The 27,145-nt window shown below is 33.7% G+C and overlaps 1 protein-coding gene across 2 annotated transcripts in view; it reads left to right on the forward strand.

The window, feature by feature from the left end:
* The first annotated feature begins 4,191 nt into the window (after positions 1–4,191).
* Epha3 (EPH receptor A3) overlaps positions 4,192–27,145 on the forward strand; it is a 343,013-nt gene continuing 320,059 nt past the window's right edge. For both annotated transcript variants that reach the window (XM_074072942.1, XM_074072943.1), the window contains exons 1-2: positions 4,192–4,390; positions 22,840–22,904. In XM_074072942.1, the coding sequence (XP_073929043.1) occupies positions 4,303–4,390; positions 22,840–22,904 (153 nt within the window). In that variant the 5' untranslated portion in view covers positions 4,192–4,302. The remainder of the gene's footprint in view (positions 4,391–22,839; positions 22,905–27,145) is intronic.

The following is a 27,145-nucleotide window of genomic DNA, read 5'->3' on the forward strand; positions in this document are numbered from 1 at the left end:
GAAGCTAAAAAGGCTGATCACATAGAAATAGAAAGTAGTATAGCTGTCACTAGAGGCTAGAAAAGGAAGATAGTAGTGAAGAATTGTGAGAGGGAGGATAATGGGCAGGGAAACACAGCTAGAAGAGGGAAAGTAGTTCTAATGTCATATAAACATATGGGATAAGTATAGTATATAACATTAATTATACATTTCAAAATAACCAGACAATTGTGTGAAAGTCCCAACACATAGAAATGGTAATAATTGAAGAGATGGAAATGATAATTACACTGATTTGATAATTACACATTTTATATGTACATTGGGTATAATATTAGTATACAATATTATATTAGTATATAATATTATACATCAGTTATGAAATCAAAATAACTTGGGGGGTAGAGGAAGGAGGATCATGAGTTTGAGGCCAGCCTGGGCTACACAGGGAGATCCTATCTGAAATAATAAATAAACAAATAACCAATAAACAAAAAAAATACATGAAAGTTTTAAGAACTTTCAAAAAAAATAGAAAAAGGAAGTCATTCACATTTGAAGAACACTACAAAGGGTCAAACATGAGGGAAAAGCAATTCCTGGTCTGGCACAAAATATGGGATCTCTCAATTGTAGACTACTTAGGCCAAGAGGCTGATCAGACAATAAGAGTTTTGCATAATGTCAGCACCATCCTTTCTGGATAGAGTGAGGTCAACATAACAGAAAAATGAATTTAGCCACAGCAGCAGTGAGAAGGATAAAAGTAAAGGGATGCAAAGTTAGTGAAGCTTTAATCAAGAAAGTTATCAAATCCTGTTTTTACTTTTCAGTTAGCATCTTATTGCATATTTTTGCATGCAGCACTACTTACAACACAGTTCGCACGAACATTAAATAACTTGTCTTCTAACAAATAAATCTCTTCTGCCTCTTTCTTCTCTATTTCTTCCTAAATTTTAAATATTAGTACATGCTAGGGTTTTAAAATTGGCCAATTGATCAGCCTGTCAAATCTTTGCTTACCTGAATGTACCTATTTATCTTAACATACAAATGATTTCCAAAAGAAATCATCAAAGTTGCTTTTATTTTATAGTTCCTGTTTTCCCCTTCTTTTCTTACATATGCCAGCATGATCTTTCTAAAATGCAAGTTAAATTATCTGTTCTATTCCAAATCACTCCATAGTCTACGCTCCTTGAATGAACTGATTAGAACTAGTCAAGACCTTGTTCCTTTCTAGTCCTCTGTCTCCTTCTTCCCTTCCCCCAACAACACTTCAACATCAATGCTCTAACAATGAGGAGGAGGGTGTCATTTCCTCCACAAAGCTTGTTTTCCAAATTCGCTCTATCTTCAGAGAACGCTTTTCTTTAAAACACCCCTTTCTAAGATTCCACTCAACTGCCATCTATTCAGGGGAGCTATCCTTTAACTCCTAATGTGAGTCAAACTGCCAATTCCAGTTTTTTTTGTGTGAATATTGTTTGTTTCACAAAAAGAGATCTGCTCATTTCCTCTTTTATCTTCCTTCTGGGAAATCCAGGTTTGGCTGGATATCACTTTAGTTTTATTTTAAAATTTCTTCAAATCTGCCTTGCCTCTGACTTTTCCTCTTCCTACTCAGCAGTGGTTCACAAAAGTTGAGGACCACAGAGTCGTCAACTCAAAGCAGTCCTCAGTTGCAAAGCTGTCTGAGTTGCAGACTCCTGGGCTCCAGCATCAGAGATTCAGATTTGGTAAGTCTGTGGTGGGAAGAGGGAACCACTTTTAACATGCATTCCTGATACTTCAACAAGTGGTTCATGTAACGCAGGCAGAAACATTCTATTCTAAGTTATCAGTGAAATCGTTTTCCTAAAACACAGATATGATCAATTTATTTGTTTCCCTTTAGTGTAGAATATGTGGCGCAGAACCTGCACAGTTTTTAATCTGCGCTTTGAAGAACATGTTCTTGCGCTGTGTCCCTACCCACCTCTGCTTCTACATCCTCTGATCCTGGCACATTTTGTACCAAAAAATACTCTGTACTTCATATATGTCACAGTTTTTGTCCTCAGTTGCAAACTATTCTGATTTTGTTTATCTTGCATCTACAGTGCCTTACGAACCATTCTCTAATCAGTAAACTTTTTCACATCCTTGTAATTCAATTACTATCTTTTTTTGACAAAATCTTGAATGTGGTTGATGTGCTCACTATAGAGGAGTGAATACAGTAATCTTAATCTGGCAAAGGCCACTATGGGAAAGGGACTAAGAAGTAGAGAAGAGGTCTGGCAGAGATGAACCAATGTGGGTTGTAACACACATGTGCATGGAAGCAAGGCAAAGAATCTCCTTGTATAGCTACCCTTATCTCAAGCTAGCAAAAACACCATGTTTTTCTTATTATCTTTTACATTTTTCTAACAAAATTGGAGAGCAAGAGGGTGGAAATGAGATGGCCCAAATAATGTGTAGACATGTAAGTAAATATAAAAGTGATAAAATAAAATTTAAAAACAAAAAAGAAAAGCAGTTGGGGAAGGGGGACCATGCGTGTTCATGACAGTATAGTGGCATGTTCATTCAGCATGTTTTTAAGTTGTCAATTCCTTTCAAATTTCAGGGGAAAAATTATACCTAATCCTAGGTTAACATAATTGTTGTGCTGGAACTTAAGAAACATTGCCACAGGGTCACCACTAAGTACAGTCTCTGTTCAGCATCTCTCATTATTTTCAGTTGACAGACTTGGCACTTGAGGGTTCTACAGCCTCTGGTGACATAATGTGCCCAGAAGTCAGAGACACAAATAAGTCACACACAGAAAAGCCAGCCAGATCATGGATCACTCCCTCTACCCACCCCCACTCCACCAACCTGGCCAAAAAACTGCATCAAAAGCCAATAATTTAAATTCAAGTGAAAGTTGTGTTCTCTCATTAAAAGCATGGTGTTTGTGAGATGAATATCTGATTATAGGGGACTTGTCAAATGCTTATGTAGATCCCACTTCCCAGAGCAATAGAAATGATTACTGATCTTAAAGTTGTCAGCATACTCTTCCTTTCTGCAGTTGTGCATTTAATACAACAATTCTGTTTTCTCTTCAAAATATGAAGAGATAGATGGGTGGGAGGGGATGTGAGTAATCATTTTCTGGAGGATCTTGTAAAGATAAGTGAGAACAGTTCTTCAAATATAAATAACTACTTGGCTAAAATAGATTGCAATTACATTGTTCCAGCAGGGGATTGAAATAAGAGACCATTAATAACCATAGTGCAATGTAAGTGAGAAAGTACCAGGACATTACAAGCTCGCCAGTGGATTTTGAATGTTACAAAACAGCAGTATTCAAATATGACTAGATTGTTCATGGCTGCAAAGCTGAACAAGAAGCTGTGATTTATGCCTTGTTTCTCTCACAAAATCCAAAGTTCCTAATGGTAGGTGATGAGGAAGGGGTATACTGAGCAGAAGTGTAGATTTAGTTCACAGTATTTTTACAACACAGAATGGGATGAATGCTGACTCTCAGCTTCTGCTAGGGATAGAATTGTTTGCTTCCTTATGGTAATGAAGGTTACTTCCCAGTTTGGCAAACCTAAGTGCACCGTATGTGCTCTGAAATCACTGAGCCTTGATACCATGTGGTGTAGAACTGAAGAGACTTTCTGATCTCGGGTAGCTACTGGTGTCTTTCTGAACCACAAAGAGAATTGTTATCACATTGAACAGAGTAAAACTCTATTTGTCCTTTTAATTGTACAATCTTTCCTTTTTAAAATGAAAATCTCAAACTTTTTTTTTTTTTTTAAATAACAAGTATTTCTGTGGCGATTCAGGTTCTTTGCCTCTCACACTGCCATGTGATGTCCCTACGGGTGATTAAGTTACAGGTCGAGTTTAGCAAACAATAAAAGAGCTGGTTTTCAGTGAAAATAAGGAGGGGTTGCTTCTCCCCCCGTCACGACTTTCCATCACTTCCCCATCAGAACTTTTAGGTCTCCTGCCCAGTTGGCGACAGCCCCCAGTCGCACCTCCACCCCTTTCCTAGGCAGATCTGTGCCTGGAGAGTTGTGGCCAGCAGCCGGGTGCTGTCATGCTCTTCTTCAGCGCCGGGTTCCGACGGCACTAGGACCCAGGGAGGTCCCTGAGCGAGGTTCGCGCGGAGGCAGCCAGACTCCTCCTTATCTCCAGTGTCAAACTTGACATCAGCCTGCGAGCGGAGCATGGTAACTTCTGCAGCAATCAGAGCGCTCCCCCTCACATCAGTGGCATGCTTCATGGAGATATGCTCCTCTCACTGCCCTCTGCACCAGCAACATGGATTGTCACCTCTGCATCCTCCTCCTGCTTAGCTGCTCCGTCCTTGGCCGCCTGGGGCAAGGGATCCTCCAACCTTCTAATGAAGGTAAGCCAGGTACCGCGCGCTCAGCTCCGGGGCCGCCCGACGCCCCTCCGCGCAGGTTCGCGCCCACCCCCTGCACTTGCCTCCAAGAGTAAACCAAAGGGGTGCTTTTATTTTCAGCTGTCTTCTAAAAACACTTTGGGAGATAATTTTGCATGGCTTAAATCTTCAAAATGTGTTTTTAATCTCATAGCAATTCAAGCAATTACCTTGTTTGCCAATTTGAAACAGGAAAAAAAAAAAAACCCAAAAAACCCCTCCAGTTTTACAACCCAGTATGTTAATTGCCAAATAGCCAAGGCAGTATTTTATTTTCTAATTATGACCATGTGGGACTCTGGGAAGTTTAAAAGAAAAATTTCAACCCTTCTCTCTAGATTCTGTAGTTGGCTTAAAGGTAATGACAGGTCGATCCTACTTAGGATCATGGCATTTATGAATGGAAGAAAGAAAAATCAGTTTGTGGGAGCAGAGGGGTGTGTGTGTGTGTGTGTGTGCACGCGTTTATGTCACAACTGCTGGTTTGAAGTGATGTGTATCCCGCCAGGCGATGGTTCGCTCTATGGTACTGGTTCTAACGCGCAGCTTATGCCACATTAACATAAATAATATTTGCAGGAATTCACAATAAGCTTAGGTTGGATTCTTTTTGTTTAAGGGCTTATATACAAATAGGAAATGTATTTAATGATTGATGACTAGCTCCTGGGTAGATACAGTAAATAAGTGAATGGCAAGTTAAGAAAGAATGTTCACATGCAGCAAATGGTATTTCCATGAAGTTGGATTATTTATTTTCCTTGTAATGGGCACCCATCCTTTCTCAGTAGATTAAAGTGCAAGCCTAATATTCAGGACATTTTTTTTCTCTTATAAGATTGTGTACTTAACTGATGCATTGCCTTTTTCCTGTAGACTTTCATGATCTATTCTTAATGATTTGTGAATACAATCACTAACACTCAAGACAAACTTCTTTGAATAATTGATTGTTTTTTAGCAACACTTACAACTTTAATTTCCTCTTAATGATTTGAACTTATAATACTAACAGCAATTTATCTTGCAAGTTAGAGATATTGAGCAACTGATGTGCAGCTTCCACATTAGTTATGCATCACTCACTAAAAACACACTGTAGAGCTCACAGTGTTGCATGTTGTACCCGTTATTTAAAAACACTAGTGAAATAAAATATTTGTAAACTCTTTCATTAAACATAAGAACTGCCTCTCATATTTGCTGACCTACTTCCACTGATAATAGAGCAGTTTAATGTCTTCCATTCCTTAGTGACTGCCTTTATCAATTAGGCAGATTTTATTTAATTTTTCTGCCTTTTTTCATAGAGAAATTTAAAATTTTAAAATGTGAGGATCAAAAAAATCATTTTGTCCACACATGACCTTTTTTTAACAGACCAAATTAAAATGCTTATTTGAAAGTAATGTTCAATCATTCTTCACTAAAGAAAGGCAAGAGCAGTTGTTTTTGTAATGAATAGTGCATCAATAAGTCAAACTTAGTGTTTTAAAAATTTTGTTTCTTTGAAAATCTTAAAATATTGACAATAAATACAAAAATAGTATTATAATTGCTACATTGTTATGGTACATTGCATTTTCCAAATGGAACATATGCATCTATATAAAATATTAAGGTAATGAATATTATTAACTGAATCTTAACTGAACTAATAATGTGCAACCATATAGCTGAGAGTCATTTTGCAAACAACAAAACCAATTAAGTTCATTGCAAAAAAAAAATAAGTCTTAATCTTATCCACACTATACCATTAATAAGTAATAATTTAATGAAGCACAAATAATTAAGTGCTAATTGCTTTTATAACACTTCTTGTATGTTTGAGTTTATGATATATAAAACTATACAGAAATGTACATATTAACAATGTGCATATAGAAAGACAAATATACTCACAAAACTGATGTAATTACACTTAATTTGCCTGGATAAAAGTTTATTTGTCTGTTCTTCATGGGATTTTTTTTTCACACTGCATCTAATGAATAATGTCTCCATTGCCTTCTGAACTTATGAAAGGAAACTGTTAAACAAAATTTTAAGTGAATGATTTAACTTAGGTAATACTTGAGAGACTTTAAATATTAATCCAATAGCTTGGGTTGAGTTGAATCTTATTAAGTGAAAATTCCAACGATGTGCCAAGATTTCCATTCAATTTCTCTAACAAAGTAATTTGTATTCATATATACTTGACCTCAAGTGTGACAAAATGGATCTTATTAATATAAGTTTCTGAAACATTCTTTGAAACTAAAATATAAAATACTAGACTACACTTAAAGTATTATGCTCAAAATTGTCAATCTACACTGTAGAAAATTACTAGAATATATTTACTAGAATATGTTTTGCAATCTGTTATGAAGTTAGGCATGACAGAAATAGAAGAACAAAACCAGGCCAGTGAGTTGATTGCTAAGAAACTTGTCATTGCAGGACTTTTTTAAATTTGAGATTTGATCATCATGCATCAATATTGAAGTGTTCTGAGTTCATGATAAGAAAAAATGAATTAGGAAAAGTTTAATATGAATTTTCTATTTGGTAATTTAATTACAAATGGCTTCCCAATATGCTTTTGAATAAGTGATTCTAGGTGGTACTTTCTGTCACTGTTCTTCTTAATGACAATAGATATTCATAATTTCAATAATCACTTAAATTTTAAAAATTGGCCTATATACTTCAACTTTACAAAAGACTTATTAAAATTTAATCAAACCTCTCTGTTAATATGACAAAAGAAAAGCCTTCTAATATAAAATCAACTACTTTTTGTAGAAAAATTTGTATGCTTCATTGCGATTATTAGAAAAGTTTGTATGTTTGCTCTCTGTTTCCATTCCAGAAGGATTATGATAATGGTAGGTAGAAATAACTTTAGAAAGAGGTTGAACTTGACATAAAGTGAAGTTACTAACTGCTAATAGTTCAACCTACTTTAGGATTGGAAACTCTTTAAACACTTCATTACATCTGAAGCAGTATGAAGCAGAATGCACTGCTTATTCATTACACAAATCATTTTTCATGTAACAGTGTTCATAAACTGGATCAACATTTACCCACAGAACTCTTTACATTTTAAACTAGAGTTTACAAAATGAAATTCAATAAAATTAAATCTACATATGTATATAATACTTGTTTTGGAATATTTTCTCTTTTTGAACATTAGTCTTATAAGTACTAAAGGAGACTGTGATTGTTTACAGCTTAAAAGTAAAACTTGCAGATGAATGTTGTATACTATCCTTTGAATAGTAGGCAAATGCTGGAAACAATAAATATTTAAATAATGGATCGCCCCTTTTGAAAAATTACTATGAACTGGCATCACCTTTCATATACATAAACAATTATCCTCAAATAAGAGCACCCTGTGATTGAAACATTAATAGGAAACTACGTTATCATATCATCTTTATGGGGTTTTTTAAAGAGAAGTTACATTTGCTTTTAATAGCATTTCTTCATGCTAGGCTAAATAATTGAATGCATTATACATTTTTGAAATTTAATAGTTCTCCTAACAGCTTGCCCCTCTACCCCGCCCCCAAATAGTTTTAACTGTGCTGTTTGCCTGAAGGTAGGAGAAACCTTAATTTCACTATTTTATAACCCACAACAGTTAACACTTGACCTAGGTCATTAACAGGATTATCAGCAAATTTGTTTAAGCTTTTACTGACAATCTGAATTGCTACAATAATATTTTGATTATGCCAAAAAGAAAGTTCTTGTAACCTCTCAAAATCTAGCATAAGTTAATTCATTTTGAGTCTATATCTTCCCAAAGAATAATATTGATAATAATGAACTCAAGTGTGAGGGAGGAACATACTCACTCTGATATCCATTCTCCTCAATTTTATGTCTAACATATCAAATCATTCCAGTCTTTGTTATAAATGAGCGGTTAAAAATACTTTTTAAATACAGATTTATAATTACAAAACAGCTTTACTGTAACTATCACCATTTTCAGTTTTATGCTTTCTTATAAATTATTGAGGCTCTAGTTGATAAAATTGTTCTGCCCAGTTTAAGATTAAAAGTTGGATATATTTATAACTCAGAAGTAACTGGAACTATAAAAGGGAAACCACACATAAAACACCATTGCCACGTGTTAGGTCATGGATGTATTTTATATAAAGATGTCTTTTCCATAAAATACTAGAAATTGCAAGTTATAATGAAAAACACTTAAAACTAATACATAAACTTAAAACACAATATTGTACACAATCATAACTTAAGGTATTTTTAAACATTGTTTACTATGTTTAGAAAGTTTCATGTAAAGTGTTTAATTACTTGAACTTAATTATGGTTTGCTTTGTGCTCTTATAAACAATTTAGTAGTTTTACCTTGATTCAACAAACTAATTTTGAAAAAAAAAGGATGTAGCAAGATTATCTTATTTAAATATTCATATTTCTGTGTATTCTTTAATGACTTTTAACACTATTTCACAATAACTTTCTCTATAAAGATCCCTGGTTATTAAAATCATTACAGAGACTTTGAAATTTTTTCTGAAGTAAAATATATGCAGTTTTTAAATGTCAATAATTAGTTACATATGCAAAGGATTTTAAAGGCAAAACATATTTCTACAGTATATTAGATTTATAACTTCAATGGAAATGGAAACAGCAAGAAATGTTCTTGAAAGTTACTTTTTCCAAGTCATAAAATCTTCAAGAAAATATTAATAAAACTTTCCACAAATCATCAAAACTTGGTAAGTTCTTACAGACATTTAGTTACTAAGAGATCTGTGATGTGGGTTACCTTTGATTTGAGTCATTTTCCAATGATTTTGTTTGGCATAAATACTATACATAAGGAGAAATATGTATTTCTTGGAGGAACACTGAGTCTTACAAGTAATTTTCTGTCATGATCCTCAGCTTTGTTTATTTTAACATACACATTTTCCTTTAAAATATTTCATAAACCTTGTTCTTTCAATTCTTGTTTAAGAGATTTTGAAGAACAGATATTCAGGTGTCCCTTCTTTGGTTCTGTTTTCAGAGATCTGGATTTTATCACCAATCAGGGTCAATAAAGGGCTTTTACCAAGTGTGCAAGTAGTTTTCCACAGATTTTTCAAATAAAGAGGTTGACTGGTGGTGTGAAACGTTCATTAGATTAGTCATTCAGGTATACAGGAAACCAGGATTAGAAATTTACTTCTCAAGGTAATGACTTTAGAAATAAAAACTAGGTTGTGATATCAATAAAATACAGAAGCTTCAAGCCATAAATTCATCAATGTAGGGAGGCATTCCTGCTTGTATTCAGGGTGTAGATACATGCAAGCCCCTTGATTTCATCCTGTGTTGCCAGCTGCCTGGTATCAGGTAGTTCTTGGAACTTAGCAGGAGGTTTTCTCCAAGAAAAGTCTGAGAGTCAGCAAGTTTTAGTTTGCCTCCTACCAGCTTTCTTTCAAAAAAAAAAAAAATGGTGGTCGATGACAAAGAAAAAAAAAGTCTATGTAAGTGAAAAGAAAATAAAAAGTTGATTAGAAAGATGGAGAGGCAGAGGAGCCCTTAGGTTCTAAAGCCAAGGATAATACATCAATCTTTGGCTTAGAAAACATTTATCACGTAAAACATCTGGCTCATCAATTTTTATTAAATCCCTAAAAACCCAGCACACTTAAAAATGGGGAAGGGCTGTACTTGTTTATTTTTCCAGGTTTACACACTACTGATTTTCCCCAGAAGAAAATATTTTCTTCAGGAAAGTTTTAAAGAGTGTAAGCCAAAAAATGCTTTCCTCCTTGAATGCATGTGGAGGGTGGATGGAATCAAAACCAGTTCAGCAAATAAAGCTTCAGTTTGAAGTGATGTTATTAAACTGGAAGCCCTGAATGTGGGGACCCCCCCCCTTCATTTTCTAAACCATGTCCTGCTGTTCTAGTCAAAGCAAAGGGGGGAAATCCACATAATCCAAACCAACATGATGAAATGAGAATAATAGGTGAGGAAGGAGGGGGGAAACAAGTGGCAGCACTGTACAAACAAAGTGTTGTGAGTAATCTTCGCCATGGACAGGGGTGGTCACAGGAGGAGATGGCCTCATTTCTTTCTGTGGGCATTACACCGCCTACATTTGATAATGCGCTATTGATTAAATTACAAAATTGCGCCCTGAGAAATTTTAGCTCGAAGAACAGCTTTTCGGATAGTGACTGTAATGTGGCCAGAAAGATGATCAAGCGCTCCTCGCTGCCACCACACCCACCGACAGGGCGTCTTAATCACTGACTATTCTTCGCAGCTAGGACCGTACTCAGTGGTGTAGAGGGAATATGGGTCCCCTCCCCCTAACAATTCACTACTTTCTCACTCTGCATCAGATTAAAGGTCAGATCATTAAAATCCAGTCCGGAGCCCGCGGGAAGCAGCTCCCAGCCCTGCGGGTGTCCAAGGGTTCTTTGTGCGCGAGTCTCTCCGCGTCCCTCTGCCAAGAACCGGTGCCTGGAGCGCTGGGAGCGTGCCGGGCGCGGGCGGTGGGCCGGCGGGGGCGCGGGCCGGGGCCCCGGGATTCTGCAGCCCGCGGGCGGTGCTCCGCGCTCTTTGCGCACCGCGCAGCCAGGGCGAGCGCAGCTCCAGGAACGGTTACGCGACAGGGGCGCGCAGGGGCCGCGGCGGGCGAACAGCAAGCGTGCGCCCTCTGCCTGCAGCCTCTGCGCTGCGAGCGCTGGTACAGTGCCTCGCCGTCCTCCTCACCTGGACGCCACCTGGGTGTTGTTTCCTCCCAGAGAGAGTGTGGGGCGCGTCCTGACCTGGACGGGGGACCCTGAGAGATCTAGGATGGCTCTGCTGCCTCCTTAATGCTAGAGTTGGGGAATCTGCTTGTTCTCTGTGAGTTCTGTGGGGAGAGAAGAAGCCTGAGACACCCTGTTGTCCAGTTTGATGCTATTTCTTGATCTTTCAGTCTCCTTTCCTTCAGTCTAAACTGACGCCTTTTTTTTTTCCAGTTTTCTTTAAAACCACTTACTGATGCCACCTATTAGGCCCTCGTGATTGCTCAGGGGGTGAGAGGATTTTGAAGGGGATAATGGAGGTAGATTAGTAGCTGAAGCATCTGCATATTTCTATGGTTGTTTCAGAACTTCAGTGTTTTTCTTAAAAGATAGAATGGTTGAATCCAGAACATTCCAAGAATATGTGTCCTTGGTGTCATTCCTAACACTCAAATCATAACTGCAGTGTCTCGCTGGTTTAAAAGTATTTCCCTGACGCAACGTCCGTTCTTTTCTGGCCCTCATTTAGTCATGAAAGTAGTTCTAAGTAGGTATTATCACATCTCACATTGACACCACTGAGTAAACTGAGGAAACAGGTCACAATAGAGTGCTGAGTCAGATTCCCTCGTTTTTGTATTTTTGTTATCTTCATATATTTTCTCTGCACAAATGCTTGTGAGTTAGGGAGGCATCCTTGCATTCAAGAAAAGTACTACTTCGTCAATCTTAGTCTCAGGGACTGTACTAATTTGTCTTGTGATTTTGCAAAATTAATTTAGAAATACTCAGATTTTTAGCATGAGAAATTGAAGGAAACCAAATAGGTGAAAGTATTTTGCAACTGCAAAGTGGTTACACACATAAGTTATGATCTACATGGGTGGCAGCTACTAAAAAATAAAGGAAATTTGATGTAGAGGAAAGAGTAGAAAATGTCTATGATGCCTTTCCTTCACACATTCTTACCTCGGTCTTCTGTTCCTGACATCAAACACCACTTTTCCCACCCACGGAAGAAGATTTTTCCAAGAACTCCATAGACAGAGATTGTGAGGAAATTGTCAATATAAGCAGAATGTGGTTAGTTAAGTTTTTATATAATAAAAATGAAGTGTGGATTAACTATTGGAATTGTCAGAGAGGTCAGTAAGGGAGAAAAAAGAGTATGGTGAAAACGTGTGTCATGACCACTGTGGAAAATTTCCTCCATTTTAAAGGTAATTTTTTTTTAAATTACTTAACATGAAAAAATAAATGTTAGTGATTTATGTTCTCTTTCATAAAAATATTTGTAGTCTATTTAAGGGAAGTGTTGAGAAAAGGTAGCTAAAAGAGGGTTTTGAAAGGTAGCAAATTAAGTTGGGGGCAATTATATTTTTCATGTGAGTATTTCAGCACATATGTTTTGCATTAATTGCTGCAATAAATTCTGTTAACCTGGCAAAGAGCACAAATAGCATAATGATGACATCAGGCTTCCAAATCAGAAAGCTGCTTTTAAGTATCTTTCTTTCTACACTGCAGTGTTATTTCTTTTTTTGTTCTAATGTGTTAGCTGTTATGTTCCCAAAGAGTCATCCAGCCACTCAACTTACTGGCACATTTTCCATGAGCAAAAGCGAAAGACTTAGCAACAAACTCTCTCTCCTCCCCCTTACTTCTCCTTTGGAGAATGACTGTCAGTAACGCCTCTCTACTATTTCATTCTCTAAAATTCACATGTGGTTTTATGGAACACTCCCAAAAAAGAGAAATATAAACTCGTCTTTACAAACCTAATTCTAAGAAAGAACATTATGTAAATTTATAAAACAGTAGTATTCTAACATTAAGTTTTTAAATATTTTTTATTATTGTGCTGAGGGTACATTGTGGTATTTACAAAAGTTCTTATAATATATCATAATTGTACTCATCCCCTCCATCATTCTCCTCTATCCCCCCTCTCCCCATTCCTGGAATAGTTTTCAGGGGTCTCCTTTTTTCCATTTACAAACATGTGTACACAGGGTTGGTAGAGTGGCACAAGAGGTGAAAGTGCCTGCCTAGCAAGCCTGAGACCCTGAGTTCAAGCCCCAGTACTGCAAAAAAAAAAAAAAAAAATGGAAGGTAACAAAAACTTAGTAATCAAGTTTTAAATATTACAGAAGTTTGAACCCTGTGTGAAATACCACAATCCGCAAAAAAGGGCTCTTAAAATATTGCTGCAAAGAGTCCTTTTACATGACTAACATTAAAAATAAGTTAATAAAACAAAAATTAAAATAAATAAGTATAATCTCTAAACTGAGGTCTCTTTTGTTTTAAGACAAAAAGGTTGACTGACTATATAACAGAGCCACAAAAGGACTGGGCAAAAGGGAGAAACATTGGTCAGTTTAGTTGCTGAGAAGCCCATTTAATCAACATTGGAATTGTTTCATTTTGAATTTTCTACATCTTCATTAAAAACAGGCTAATTTAAATAATACTTAAGAAAGATAGATGAATACACCCTACACGTCCATTGGCTGTAAAACTCTTACTGCCTTATAAAAATATAAAGTCTTACACTTTTACTTTTTGCTTGGAATAAAGTTGGCTGATTTCCAATCCACAAGGAATTTTTAACATTCCCTTTCTACCTCAGGATGACTAAGAGAAATAGGATTTTGTTAGTACTTAACATATATTTATTTCCTGATTTTCAAACCTAATTTAGTAATTAGTAATACTTTTTAAATAATAAATTCAGAACATATCCATTTAGAAGGATATGTTCATTTATTGCAAAAAATAGCAGTCTTCACACTGGAGGAAGTGAGCCTGGGAAGCTAATTTGCTATGTCTTCCATGTGGATTATCTAACTAATCCTCTGGATAAACAAAACATCACTCTGAGGAAAAGTCTGTTTGCAGCAGGTTGTGTGTGTGTGTTTGTATGGTGTGGAATGGAGGGGGGTGCTGCCAATAGTATTGTCTTTTTACAAAAAATAAGCTATTCCCACACTGTGACCAAATTTGGTGTATATCTTGTGGACTCAAGATGGCATAAAATTCTTATTTTTTCTGAATTAAAAATCGTCAGTGAGATAACTACTTACTTGTCACTGCCTAATCCCGTTCATTTTCCTCATTGTCCACTTATTTATCTAATATGATTTTCCCTCAAATGTGCCAGCATTATCTAAGATTTTGCATTGTAACAGAAAGAGAAGAACTGACATCATTACAAAAACAATAAATAAAAATTGAAATGTTGCTGTCCTTTTATTAAATATAAAAACTTCATTGAATCTCACTATTGCTAAATCCTACAAATATTTTTTAAAAGGAAAAATGAAAAAGAATAGTAATTTTCTCTTGGTTTACTTTTATAATGTGTTTCAGCATAGATAAGACTCATTTACATTATATAAGATAAAAATTTAAGCCCAGAAATTGTTTTTAATTATGGTGCTCACCACATTTCTGATCTAAACTATGATTCTCTGATTGTCCTTGTTTTCTGAAAAAAGATTTCCAAGTATAATTATTTGTATTTTAGCTGACCAAACTGATTTACAGAATCTATGCCTAAAAAACTTTCCCTATATTTTCAAGTACAACTTCTTAAACAATTGTCTTACATTTGAAAATGATATTCAAAGTCATTATAAATGTTTTATAATATATAAGCTTAGAAAAAATCTGAAAAGAGGTAAAAATTTTGTAGTATCACTTTAAGCTTCCCTTTCTGAAGTTGATCCTCTGGAAATTAAGAATATTTTATTCTCTGATCGGGTTCTTTTCTACCATAACCCTAGTAGTGAAAATTTTGGAACCCTATATTTCACTTAAAAGTCACAAGTTTAAAAACCACTAACATGAATCAAGAAAAGTGTTGTGATAGAATTATTTTCTTATTATGCAATAATAACTCATCTTTCATACTATAATATTTTATTGTTTATATTTATCTATTTAACAAAGATTTCTCTATTTACCAATGACTGTACAGGTAAGGTTAGTTACATGCTGGAATTTGGAAAAAGAAGTTATAAAGATTGACATGCTATAAGCTCTTGGAGATATCAACTTTGGTGAGACAGCTGACCATAAAATTAATTAGAATATGAAAATTATCACATATATTAAAATAATGAAGTTATGGGATGATTCCTCAGGGGAAGGTCCAGTTCTAATTGAAACATAGGGTACTGGGAGACAAGGAGGATTTTTTTTAAGGCCAAAAAAATGACAATAATAAGTTCATAAAAAAGAAGAGGAAGGAGATTAAGTGATTTACTCCATGAGATGAGTGTGACCTAGAATTTTTATTGCACGTTTCTAGACGACTTTAAAAGTAATTTAAGTGAGTACATAATAAATACATACAAAAGTACTTTTGAAGTAACTGAATATTCTGAAATAGTTTTAATAAGCACAGATCTAAGATAAATATAAATGGTGTTAGGACATGGGTGCACAGTGTGCATGTGAAGTGTAGTGGAAACACATGTGACTAGTGAAAAAAGGATCATCCCAAAATAGAAGCTCTGTAGGACCTCTTCAGAATATAATTACATGTCCAAAGAAAACCACATTGAAGTCTGTTTGAACTCTACCTTCTCTTTCATCAGTAAATTAACTGTCTTCTGAATATCCCTTGTACTATGTTGGGTACTTTGCCTTGACATTATAATCCTAAAATTTGAAGAAAATAGCTAGGGAGTTTTGACATTAACTGATAAGTATGTAGGATTTTATTCCATCTTCTGTGAACATTACAAAGATCCAAATTTATGCCTTTTCAGAATTGTGTGCCTAGGTTTATAGGTAGCAGTCAAATTTGCATTATCATACATAAAAAATTAAACATGACATTTAAGATGATCTATACATAATTATTTTCTAAATTTGAGGCTCTCTATACTGAGGTTTTCTTTAGTATTAGAAGGCTGATTTTATGATACTCTTAACAATGTACCAATGCCCTGATTCTATGGAGCAAAGGCTAAATGTATATGCTAAGGTTTGAACTGCTATTTGCTTTAATGATAGCTTAAAGTTTATCATTGAATAATGTTTTCATCTTTTACTTTTTAATCTTTTGGAAAAGTCTTTCTAAATTAGAAATGAGCAAACTTATTTCTAGGACACTTTAAAAAGAAAATGTGTTGAAAAATATGTTTAGGTAATTATTAATATTCTACTTTGGGAAACATTTCACTTGTCTAAATAATTCATGTATCAGTAGGCAATGCATAAAAACAGAGACTTACTGCTCTAGGGACTCATTAAATTTGCTTGTTAGGTGTACCAAAATTTCACTGGCAGGAGAACATCACCACTCATTCATTTAGCAGGATTATTTTGTTATAAGAATTCACCCTGTATTGCTATTTTGATAGCTTTTTTTCTCTAGGATAGTATTTTTATCGATATGATTTTAGATTTTTCTGACAAAAAGGAAAAATTTCAACACTTTGGAAACAGTATACAGTATACAATTGTTAAAGTGTTCAGGTTTCAAGTAGAATTTGGTCTGTGTTATTTCTTTGAATCACACCACTCATGAAAACACAGACATCCTATTGTGAGACTGTGTGTTTTGAATCCAAGGAGTTTTCCCTGATGATGGCAAAGATTTAGGTGAGGTGGCTAATTACAATTTCTTCTATAATTAAGATCTTTACAGAAATAAATCTGTAAGAAATGCCTAGGAGAAAAAGCTATATATTGATAGTGTACCCCTTGTCCAAAGATAATCTTTTGTTATACCCATAAGCCATTAAGTTGCCATGTAACTAATGAATTTTTACATAAAACTATTAATTATTATAGGTTTTCATTAGTTTTTATATAATTACTTTAGCTTGTCATTTAATGGAGAAATAGTCATAAATGAATGTTTCCATGACTCAAAATGTCTGTTAAATTATATAGGAAAATTTACCTGCAAACAATTGAGAGATAACAATTAAATTTTTTGTAGTCTAAATAGTATGTTTATAATTGTTTATATAGTTCATAGACTCATGAACTATAATAATACTGAGGTTTACTGAAAATATTTTATTATTTTATAATAAATATAAGATAGATATTAATAAGTACATGGGGTAATTAAATTAAGAATATGTAAAGATAGTTGTGTTGTTAAAAGTTGTGTGGAAATACATCAATGAAAGTGACTTCTTTAAACTTTTCCTCCATGGCATATCACAGAGTGTACGAAATATAAAAAAACCCTGAGCTTTGGTTAGCTTTGTCAGAAAATAAATCTTAATTTCTTAATTCCTTGTTATGTTTGACCAGAGAATAATAACAGCAAGACCAAAATGTATTCCTTCCTGTATCATTTTCTTCTATTTATGATACTTAAGTATCATTTAGAAGCAGATTAAAGGGCCATTCTGCTCCTGTAACTTACAGCAAAGCTACTGTTTATCATAGTAGAAAGTGATGAAAATGATAAAGATAAGAAATGTTGGCTTGTGCAATTACAGTGACGATGTGAATAGAAAAGAAAATGCCATTATTTAGAAAAAGCAAGATGTAATCAAAGGATGGACTTGTTTTCTGTTGTAGTGATTTCATAATTTCTAATACTTTCCTATAAAGGGTGCTTATGACTGAAGGTTTTACAAGAAACATGTCTATTATTAACATTAATGCCTGTTATTCACCTCAAAATGATTATTTGATAATTATATTTAATTCAATACTTTCATAAAATGCAATTACAAAGCATATTAATGTACTCTCAGGTAATTGAAAAGATGTTCTTTTTCAGTAAGAAACCACAGCATTTAACTTTTACAATGCCTGTAACATGTTTGTATATTTGTGGATTTTAGTTTGGCTATTAGTCTAAGTGAACATGTAGCCATGATGAGAATCAGAATTTTGAAGTGTTCTTGGAAAAATCTTGATATGTTAATAATTTTCTAAGAGTGAAAATTCAATAAATTTATGCCGTGAGTTTTTAGTCTGTCTTCACAAACTAAGAACATTTGTTTCAAACTCATCTGTTTCAAACTCTCATTTTTTTATTATTCATTTATTCACATATACATGCATTGTTTGGGTCATTTCTCCCCCCTTCCCCCATCAGTTACAGACAGAACCTGTTCTGCCCTTATCTCTAATTTTGTTGAAGAAAAGACATAAGCATAATAAGGAAGACAAAGCATTTTTTGCTAGTTGAGTTAAGGATAGCTATACAGAAAGATTCCTAGAATTGCTTTCATGTACACATGTGTTACAACCCATGTTAATTCATCTCTAACTGATCTGTACACTGGTTCCTGATCCCCTTCTCATGTTAACCTCTGTTGCTTGAAGATTTTTGTATTAGTTCCTGTGGAGTGGGGACATTAAACGCTTTCATGTTTTGGGTTTTCTACCTATTCCTGTATCTCCAGTATGTGCTTTCCCCTTGTCATGTGATCCAAGTTCAACCATATTGCTGCATTTTAATTTTTTTATTTTAATTTTTTTATTGTTGTGCTGGGTGGGGGTACATTGTGGTATTTACAAAAGTTCTTACAATATATCAAATATATCATATTTCAAAATCACCCCTTCCACCATTCTCCTTTATCAGCTAGTTATATTTCTTGGTGGAAGAGCCTTGCCTAGCATGTATGAGGTCCTGGGATCAATCCCTACCATTGTAAAACAGAATAGAAGGAGGAGGAAGAGGAAGAGGAGGAGGAGGAGGGAAAGAGGGAGGGGTAGGAGGAAGAGATCTGAATCCTTTAAAAAACCTTAGTATATTCCTATTAGTAAAGAGAAAAGATGGTGTCAATTCTTGCTATAGACAATTCTTCCTGACATTGCCAATGCAAATGAGCTCCTTTGTTGTTTGTTTTGGTGCTTAGCTTCATGTATGCTTGGTAAACACTTTACCATTGGGTTACATTCCCAACCAGGAAGAACTTTTGATGAAATTATGGTGGAAGATGGAAAGGAAGAAGAATCGTGAATCTTGGGCATCTTAATTCTGAAATCCAGTGCAGTGGGAATGTAATAGTAAAAGTCAGTGGCAAAAATAACAAACAGGATTCATTCTTCCTGGAGGATCTTATAAACAACTAGAGTCCTTTTATTCTGTACTTTGTTCTTATTCTTTTACTCCATTCTACAACTTCAGACACCAAGCTTCCTTTTATCCAGCAGATCTTATTTTAGTGCCACCTGAAAATCAAATCAAGAGTCCGAGTAAGGATTGTCTTCCACTTCATGAATGTAAACCCTACTCGTATTCATACATCTATATTAAAAACAGTAAGAGTAGAGATTATAAATTGTGTTAAGGAAATTCAGAAACATGTCTTTCTAAATTTAGGACATATATTCCAAGTACAATTTTACACCAAACCCCACTATCAACTAAAAAAACCATAATATTTATAAATGTATGCAATTTAAAACATTTTATTTTAAATAGTTAATATATGTCATATATGTCTTTGAATAGGAAGCATTCTGAAATTATTGAAATTTAAGGTTTCTGGTTACACAAGAAAAATATTTAAAAATCATATCACTAGTATATGAAATCTTGTAAGAATCAATTTATAATTTGGTAAGTATCTAGTATGAGATTGTTATTAAAGATTTAAGCCATCCGTATGTTCCCACTGACTTTTAGGAACAATTTCTTAACTGTTAATATTCATACTTGTGAACTCCAGTTTTGTAGCAGCTGAAATAACCCTTCCCTGTTCCAAGTTGTCTTTAAAACTCAGAAAACAACATGACACCCATACATCACCATTCATGTGTGTCTATCTGTTCTGTCCTGGCATTTGAATGATGGCAGCCCTGAGTAGGAAATGATTAGATCTGCATATATTCTGAGAAGAGAAAGTATTAGTAACCAAGGTTCTTGCCTTGTTTGGGGATAAAATCTGATATTTAGTCAATGTAGCCAGAGTAATCACACACAATTATTTTTCTCTACTTCTACTGACCATCTTCTTTTCTCAATTATGCTTTACTCAGACTACTACACAAAAAATCACAAGAGACTTGAATTTCAGATCCTAGGAATTCTCAATTCAATGACCATTCATTCTTAAGTGTTTAGGATTCTTAGGTTGTGTTATTCTTATTTGGCAACAAACAAAAGGCACCTTATAAACCCAAACTAAGTACTTCCAAAAAAAAGTGTTTTGATGTCAACTGTTCTTCATGATTAGGTCATATGTTGATGGTTTATTATAAATACAACTCAGAAGCCAAGGTGGAATTGTTGTTACATGTACTGACTTTATAGGAACACTGGGCTTACATAGCTTGTTATAAACTCATACTGGTTTAAAGTACATTTATACTATTTGATCATCACAGCAATATTGTGAGATACCCATAGTAGATAAAATGAAATGTTTGATCGACAACAGAATCAGAACCAGAAATGATGCTGCTAATTTTGTCTTTTTCACTTATGCTAAATATACACCAAATATTCAATTTATTAGGAAATAATGATAAATTTATTCTAGTATACTTGTTCTAATTGAGCATGTGGTATAATTTTTACTGGCTTTGCTCTTCCCCTTTGAGTAGAAACCAAATGCAGATGTAATTAGTTCTTTACCCCTCATGAGTATAATGAGAGAAATCATAAGAATCTTTAGTTCTTCAGTTAACAAACTACATTCCATTGAGTTATTTGCTAAGTATAGGCAATGTAATAATTGTATCTTCTTTGCTTCAAATACTTTTTTCTCTGGTTATGGACATTGGAATTAAATCAGCCATTTATCTTAGCATGTAAAGTGACACATTTATCATCTAGTACATATTCAACTATCACACACACACACAATGGTACCTTGACCCACTTAAACCTAAGGACATCACCCATATGATCTAATGATTTATGAAAACTGTCAAGGCAGATTCTGTAATTCAAATCCTATGTAAAGGTTAGGTATAGACAACAATTGAACCAAGCATATTTTTGCAGAACGTATATTGGCAAATATTTTAATTTAAAGTTTAAGGTGTATTCTTATAGTTCCCAAATTCCTCTAACAATGACTAATCTGAAATATAATCTGTAACATTGATTAATTGGTAAAGAGATTTTTATGGCACTTTTGAGAGATAATTACAGTATAATTAAACACATTTAATTTCCAAAGTGATATCTTGGGAAATAATTCAATTATGGAAATTACACTATGTAATTCATGCAATGGTTATCTCCTCTTATCTGAATATAATTACTTCTCATTGGAATTAATTTATTCTAACTTGAAAATCTTTAATCTTTAAAAACTTCTGAGGTAATAAGTTAAGGTTATACTTTTTCTACCTTGCCAAACTTAGAAAATTCAACTTTGAGAACTATATTTTTTTAAACTGTAATGATCTTATAGTCGTTAAATATATTTTTTATCCAACCAGCTAAGTAAATATCTTCTTTTGAATGTTTAGAGCTGTTTGAAAATTTAAGACTCTAATGTCTATTACGAACATTCTTTTTCTCAACATTTTGTATGATTAATGATTAAAAAATCTAATTGAGATGCTTATAGAAAGGGTGGTGGTTTTCATGGATCAGGAGATACATGGTCATGTGCATACATAGATTAATAATGTGTTTTGATTTGTGTATATATGAGACTCCAGAAAATGATTCTCTCATATTCTGTTTATAGGTCACCTGCTCTGGTTCATATTAATAATACATAATTTTTGTAATCTTTTTTTACATCTTCTGTTAGTCAATCATGGTATTGTTTTCTAGTTAAGAGAAATGAAGTAAAATTCTAGTTTCCATTATTTAACAGATCAGTTCAACAATCAAAGGAAGCTTTTTGTTATTAGTTATATAAGAAATGCCATTTAATTTTAAATCAACATTTGTTGATTTATAATCAACAACAGTGTTTGTAAGTAAGACTCTGTTGAAAATAATTTACCTTTGTCTTTAATACACTAAAATTCAACCACAAGCATGTCATATTTTACTTTTCATCTATAAATATTGAGTAAGATTTTTAAATAGCTAGCACAAACTTGTGAATAAAATCACTAAAGCTTTTGAGTAACAGTACATTTATGTAGGCAAGGTTTACCGAACATATTTTTTATTTTCTCCTCAAGTTAGTAGTTAATCATTTTGTTTATTACATATGAATCATTAACTAATACATTATTAAAAATCACATTGCAGAGTATTTGTGATATTAGCCAGCAACTGCATAAAGATAACATGTACAAACAGAAATATGGATTAATTATGTAAACATATTTAAGAAACTAACTCATAGGTAAGTCATGTAAATTTATCTAGTTAGTTGTCTTTATAGTTAGTTTTCATCATGTTAGAATGACACTGCTTTTCCAATTTCTAGTTTTATTGTTCTGTTTTTAAAATTATTGTTCTCATCCCACAAATTATCATTATTTGTATATTAACCTATTTGGTAAACAAAAAATTAAATCAGCAGATCGTAGAAACTTTTGATTCTCTAACTTTCTCTATGATTGCTTATTTTTATTTGTAATTCTCTTATACCTATCATACACTTATAACAAAAAAAGTCATGTTTATTGAACACTATTAACAAAAGACTGCATTAAATTAAGAAAAACAAGTAGAAATAGTTCCTTCCTTAACTGTATTTGTGTATTTGTGTTTTCTTTTAGTTAATCTACTAGATTCAAAAACAATTCAAGGGGAGCTGGGCTGGATCTCTTATCCATCACATGGGGTGAGTTCAGTAAACTCTGAAAGAAAATGTGATTTTGTCCTTTTACTCCCTTAGAGAACAGAAAGAATTACTGATGTGTTCTCTGAAAGAAACTGTACTTCTGAAGAAAATTATATTTATAAGACTTTTTAGTACATGAACTAGCACAGCTCGATATTTATGTTTCATGGAAGTATTTAGAATTTCGAAGTACTTTTCTCCTGAATTCATCAATTGCTTGAATAGAATAATTAAATGTTTTATTATTAGCATTTTGTAGATTATCTAAATGTGATTATCCACTGGTTTTACTGATGGGTTCAGAATAGGTAAATTGTTTGTTAAGACACAAATTTTACATTATGTACAAAGTGTGTCTTTGGAAATAGCAATGTTCAAAGTCATCACTTTAAAATCAACCTTGGTGACTATTCCAAGTACAGTAGAACTTCCTTGTCAACATTATAAAACTATGTTGCCTTAATTTATTTATTTGAAATATCTGAAACTTGACAAGGTTGGTTTTAAATTGGGATTTTTATTTAGAAGATAAAATAAATTTTAAACTTTTGCATAACTTTTGTTTTTCACCAGATCAGACACAGATTATCAAAATATGTGACATTTTGGTGCCCCAAAAGTATATAATAATCCTTTTGTGTGAGAAAACTTTCCTTGCATGTTTTTTAGAAAAAAGAGGTCATACACATGGAATAGTCTCTTTTCCAAGTGTAGCTTGCAAGAAATGAAGATTAGTTTTAAATATTTGTCATGTGAACAAATATATGTATTATTTTTTCCTTCTACAACAGTCTTCTTTTCAAAGAGATTATAATTGCTTACACTTTGTATTGATGCTCAGTCTTCAGATTTGTGTGCCTAAACACACTCGCTTTTCCAGTATTATGCGCTTCTTCTTCACCAATGGATGTTTTTTGTCAGAGATACTTCATCTATCTGTCATCTTTGTATCTGTTTCTCTTCCTGGCACACCTTGACATTGACAAAATGCCAAAACCTAAAATCAGTTCTTCCTTAGTTGCTTTGGAGAGGAGAGCATGAAGTAAGCCAGGGATTAGTTTTCCCATAGGTGTAAAAGGAGTCAAATGATTGGAATGAATGGACAGACTGCATTGTCACAAAGAGCGAATCCAATGAGCTGGAAAACTCATTGAAAACTTGTCAACCAAAAGTGAAACCTAATTTTAATTTTATTTTAGGAATTCAAGTTTTACATTACTACATCTAGTAGTATTCAATGGAAACCTACTGCTTAAGGATATGACAAAAAGAAAAACCATAATGAAAATTTTACTAATGCACACACATGCACATATGTACACTCATGCCTATTTTTCAAATAAGAAATTAACTCACATATAAAAGGAACAGTCTATCCAATGTTTTCTTTTAAATAATGGATAAAGATAACATAATCTATATAGTAATAACTGGGGAAAATAGATTCTCTCATTTTTAATCTCATGAATTAACAATTTCCCATTGTTAATTTCCTAGCTTTTGTTATTAAAATAAATTTGGATTTCCCTATACAAAGCTATTTTGAGTGCAGATGGTGGGGTATCTAGTACCTTGTTATGCATGTGCCAACTAACAGCATCAACATCCAGAGGTTATGAGACTCTCAGCTCTGCCCCAGACTTCCTGAATCAGAATTTCCATCTCTACATTATTGATCCTTATGCAGTTCTGAAGCTCATTAAATCTGAGAAAAACTTTGGTCTAATTTCCTACCTCCTTTGGCCAAGGAATCTCCCAGAGTTCCTTCAGTCCACAATCTTCAGTTGCCTCTTTGCCCTGGAGAGCTTGCCTCAGGCAGTTGGCTCTCCCCTCACTGCTTTCCTCTGCTGATCCTGCAGCTGTGGCTTTCCAATTTCTGATGCATGAAATAGCCTGAAGCAGCTGGATAATCCTTCTAAATTTATCATATACCATTTCATGAAAAAAATTCCTCCAATAGGTCATGAAGTTATCATATCTCAAACTCCCCAAAACCAAAAGAAGAAAAATTAAAATATTTGAATTATTGATATCAAGTATATAGTTCTTATAAATTTCTCCCTAATATTATGTTAATTATAATGTCTACAAGGAAATGATAGTGCAAATTTAGACTATGAATATTCATTTTTTTCTGTGAAACTAATCAGATTAATAGTGAGAACACTGCAAGAAAAATCTAGGATTGGAATTTAACACCTTTGCTGTACAATTGTTAGTGTCTTCAGAATCGATTAATTTTGGTTGTTTTGAGATAGGATCTCACTATATAGACCAGGGTGGTCTTGAATTTGTAATCCTCCTATTTTAGCTTCCTGAAGAATTAGATTATAGGTGTATACTACCAAATATTATTTTACTGCCTAATCTTTTCTACTTTCTATATGATGAAGGTAGATTAATTTTATGTTTGTTTTGTTTATAAAGGCAAGTCATATAATTATGATTCATTTTCTGAGTGCTTTTCATGAAAAAGTGACATGTAAAAGCTATAAACAACTTTGAACTTATTATTTTAATTAAGTAACTCTAATCTAAACAGTGCTCCTGATTGTAACCTAATTAAAATATGGATGTGAACTTTAGTTGAAAAATTATATTGACACTGTCACACCATAGTAAATCATTGAAATCCTGGTTTTCAAATTTAGAGTAATGGTTAACAAGATGAAGGGATGAGGGGAGGTGGTTTGGTTTTGCCTCATGCGGACATTTGGTAATGTGTATAACTTTGTTTGTAATAATTGGAGTGTAAGGGGCACTTCTGGCATTCGTGGAAGAGGCCAGAAGTACTTCTGGTCATCTTACAATGAAAATGGCAGCCCTCATAACAAAGAATGACCTGGTCCAAAATGACAATGCCAAGGTGGAGTAACCCTTACACATGGAATTAGTAGTAGAGCTTCATCAGGTGTGTGGTGATTAAAGAGATGAAGGACTGCCAGCCGCTTTCTAACTTCTAATCTTACTCCAATCAGAAGCTCCCAATCTATTGAAGTGCAAATTTTAAAATATTTAAAAATTTGAAATAATTCATTTCAAATTTGAAATTATTCATTTCAAATTTGAAATTAGTCATTCTGGAACAGTATTGCCTGAGCTATATAAAATGAACATATTTGTCATTTTTTTGTGTATTTTCTGTTTTTAATCCTCTTTTTGTACCCAAAAATGTAGTCATTATAAAATTTTGCAGCTAAGTTATGCCATTTTCTTATGAGGAGTATTTCTGTCATTATTTTAAAATAATGCTTCAAACCTTAAAGGAAACCTGGTAGGAAAGTATGATACTGTATATTCTATTAAGCCTGGGACAAATCTCTAACTCCTGGGAGGAAACTTAATGAAAATTTGGTTTTCTCTACATGAAGGTCATGAGACTAATAGTCAAATTTGGAAAGTGAAATTATATGGAGATCATGAATTATCATTTACTTTTCAATGAAAGAGTTTTATTTGATATGCATTTTCTCACACTATCTTTACTTTTGTAAAGCCAACATAGACTATTACCTTCTTTATCCCTATAGACTAAGAATTATAACATATGAATCCTGGACTTACGTATATTCAGAAACTTCAGTAAATAATCCAATAGTTTTAATATTCTTTGCTTTAGAGAAGATTCACAATATACAGAAGCCTCTACATATTGTTGGGTTATATACTAGCAAGAACATCTTCAGCTTACACATGAATAAATACATAATTGAATGATTAATAAGGTCAGTATACCAAGTAAACCTTCTTAAGCTATATGTCAATGCAGAGGAAATACCCAAGGGGAGTAGCATAGCTTAGGATAGTACTTATATGCTGATCACAATTGAACTAAAGAAACTCAGATAATGGAAAATGAATGAAGACAGACAGGGTCTAGGCAGGTAGAAAAAGCACAGTCTGAAATAAATGATGTATATTTGTGATGAAAGAAAGAGGAATCAAAATTAGCAACTGTGGAATTAAGGCTTCCTTATTTATTGGTGCCTTAGAAATAATAATGGACTTAAATAAAAGCATTCTTCTTGAAATAGAAATCAGTGGTTGACCACTCCATCTCTATTCCCTGGTTTTTCCTGGCCCATAGAACATGGATATTGTTCAGATTTTCACCCTTTCACATGCTCCTGAAAGTTGGCCCTTCTGCAGCAGCCTGGAGCAAATGTTGATTCATCTAAGGGTTAATCATGATCATTAGTCATTTTGACAGAGATTGGTTTAAGCAAGAAAAAAGTAAAGCC

The sequence above is a fragment of the Castor canadensis genome, chromosome 5 (genome assembly GCF_047511655.1).
Source record: "Castor canadensis chromosome 5, mCasCan1.hap1v2, whole genome shotgun sequence".
Classification (NCBI taxonomy): Eukaryota; Metazoa; Chordata; class Mammalia; order Rodentia; family Castoridae; genus Castor; species Castor canadensis.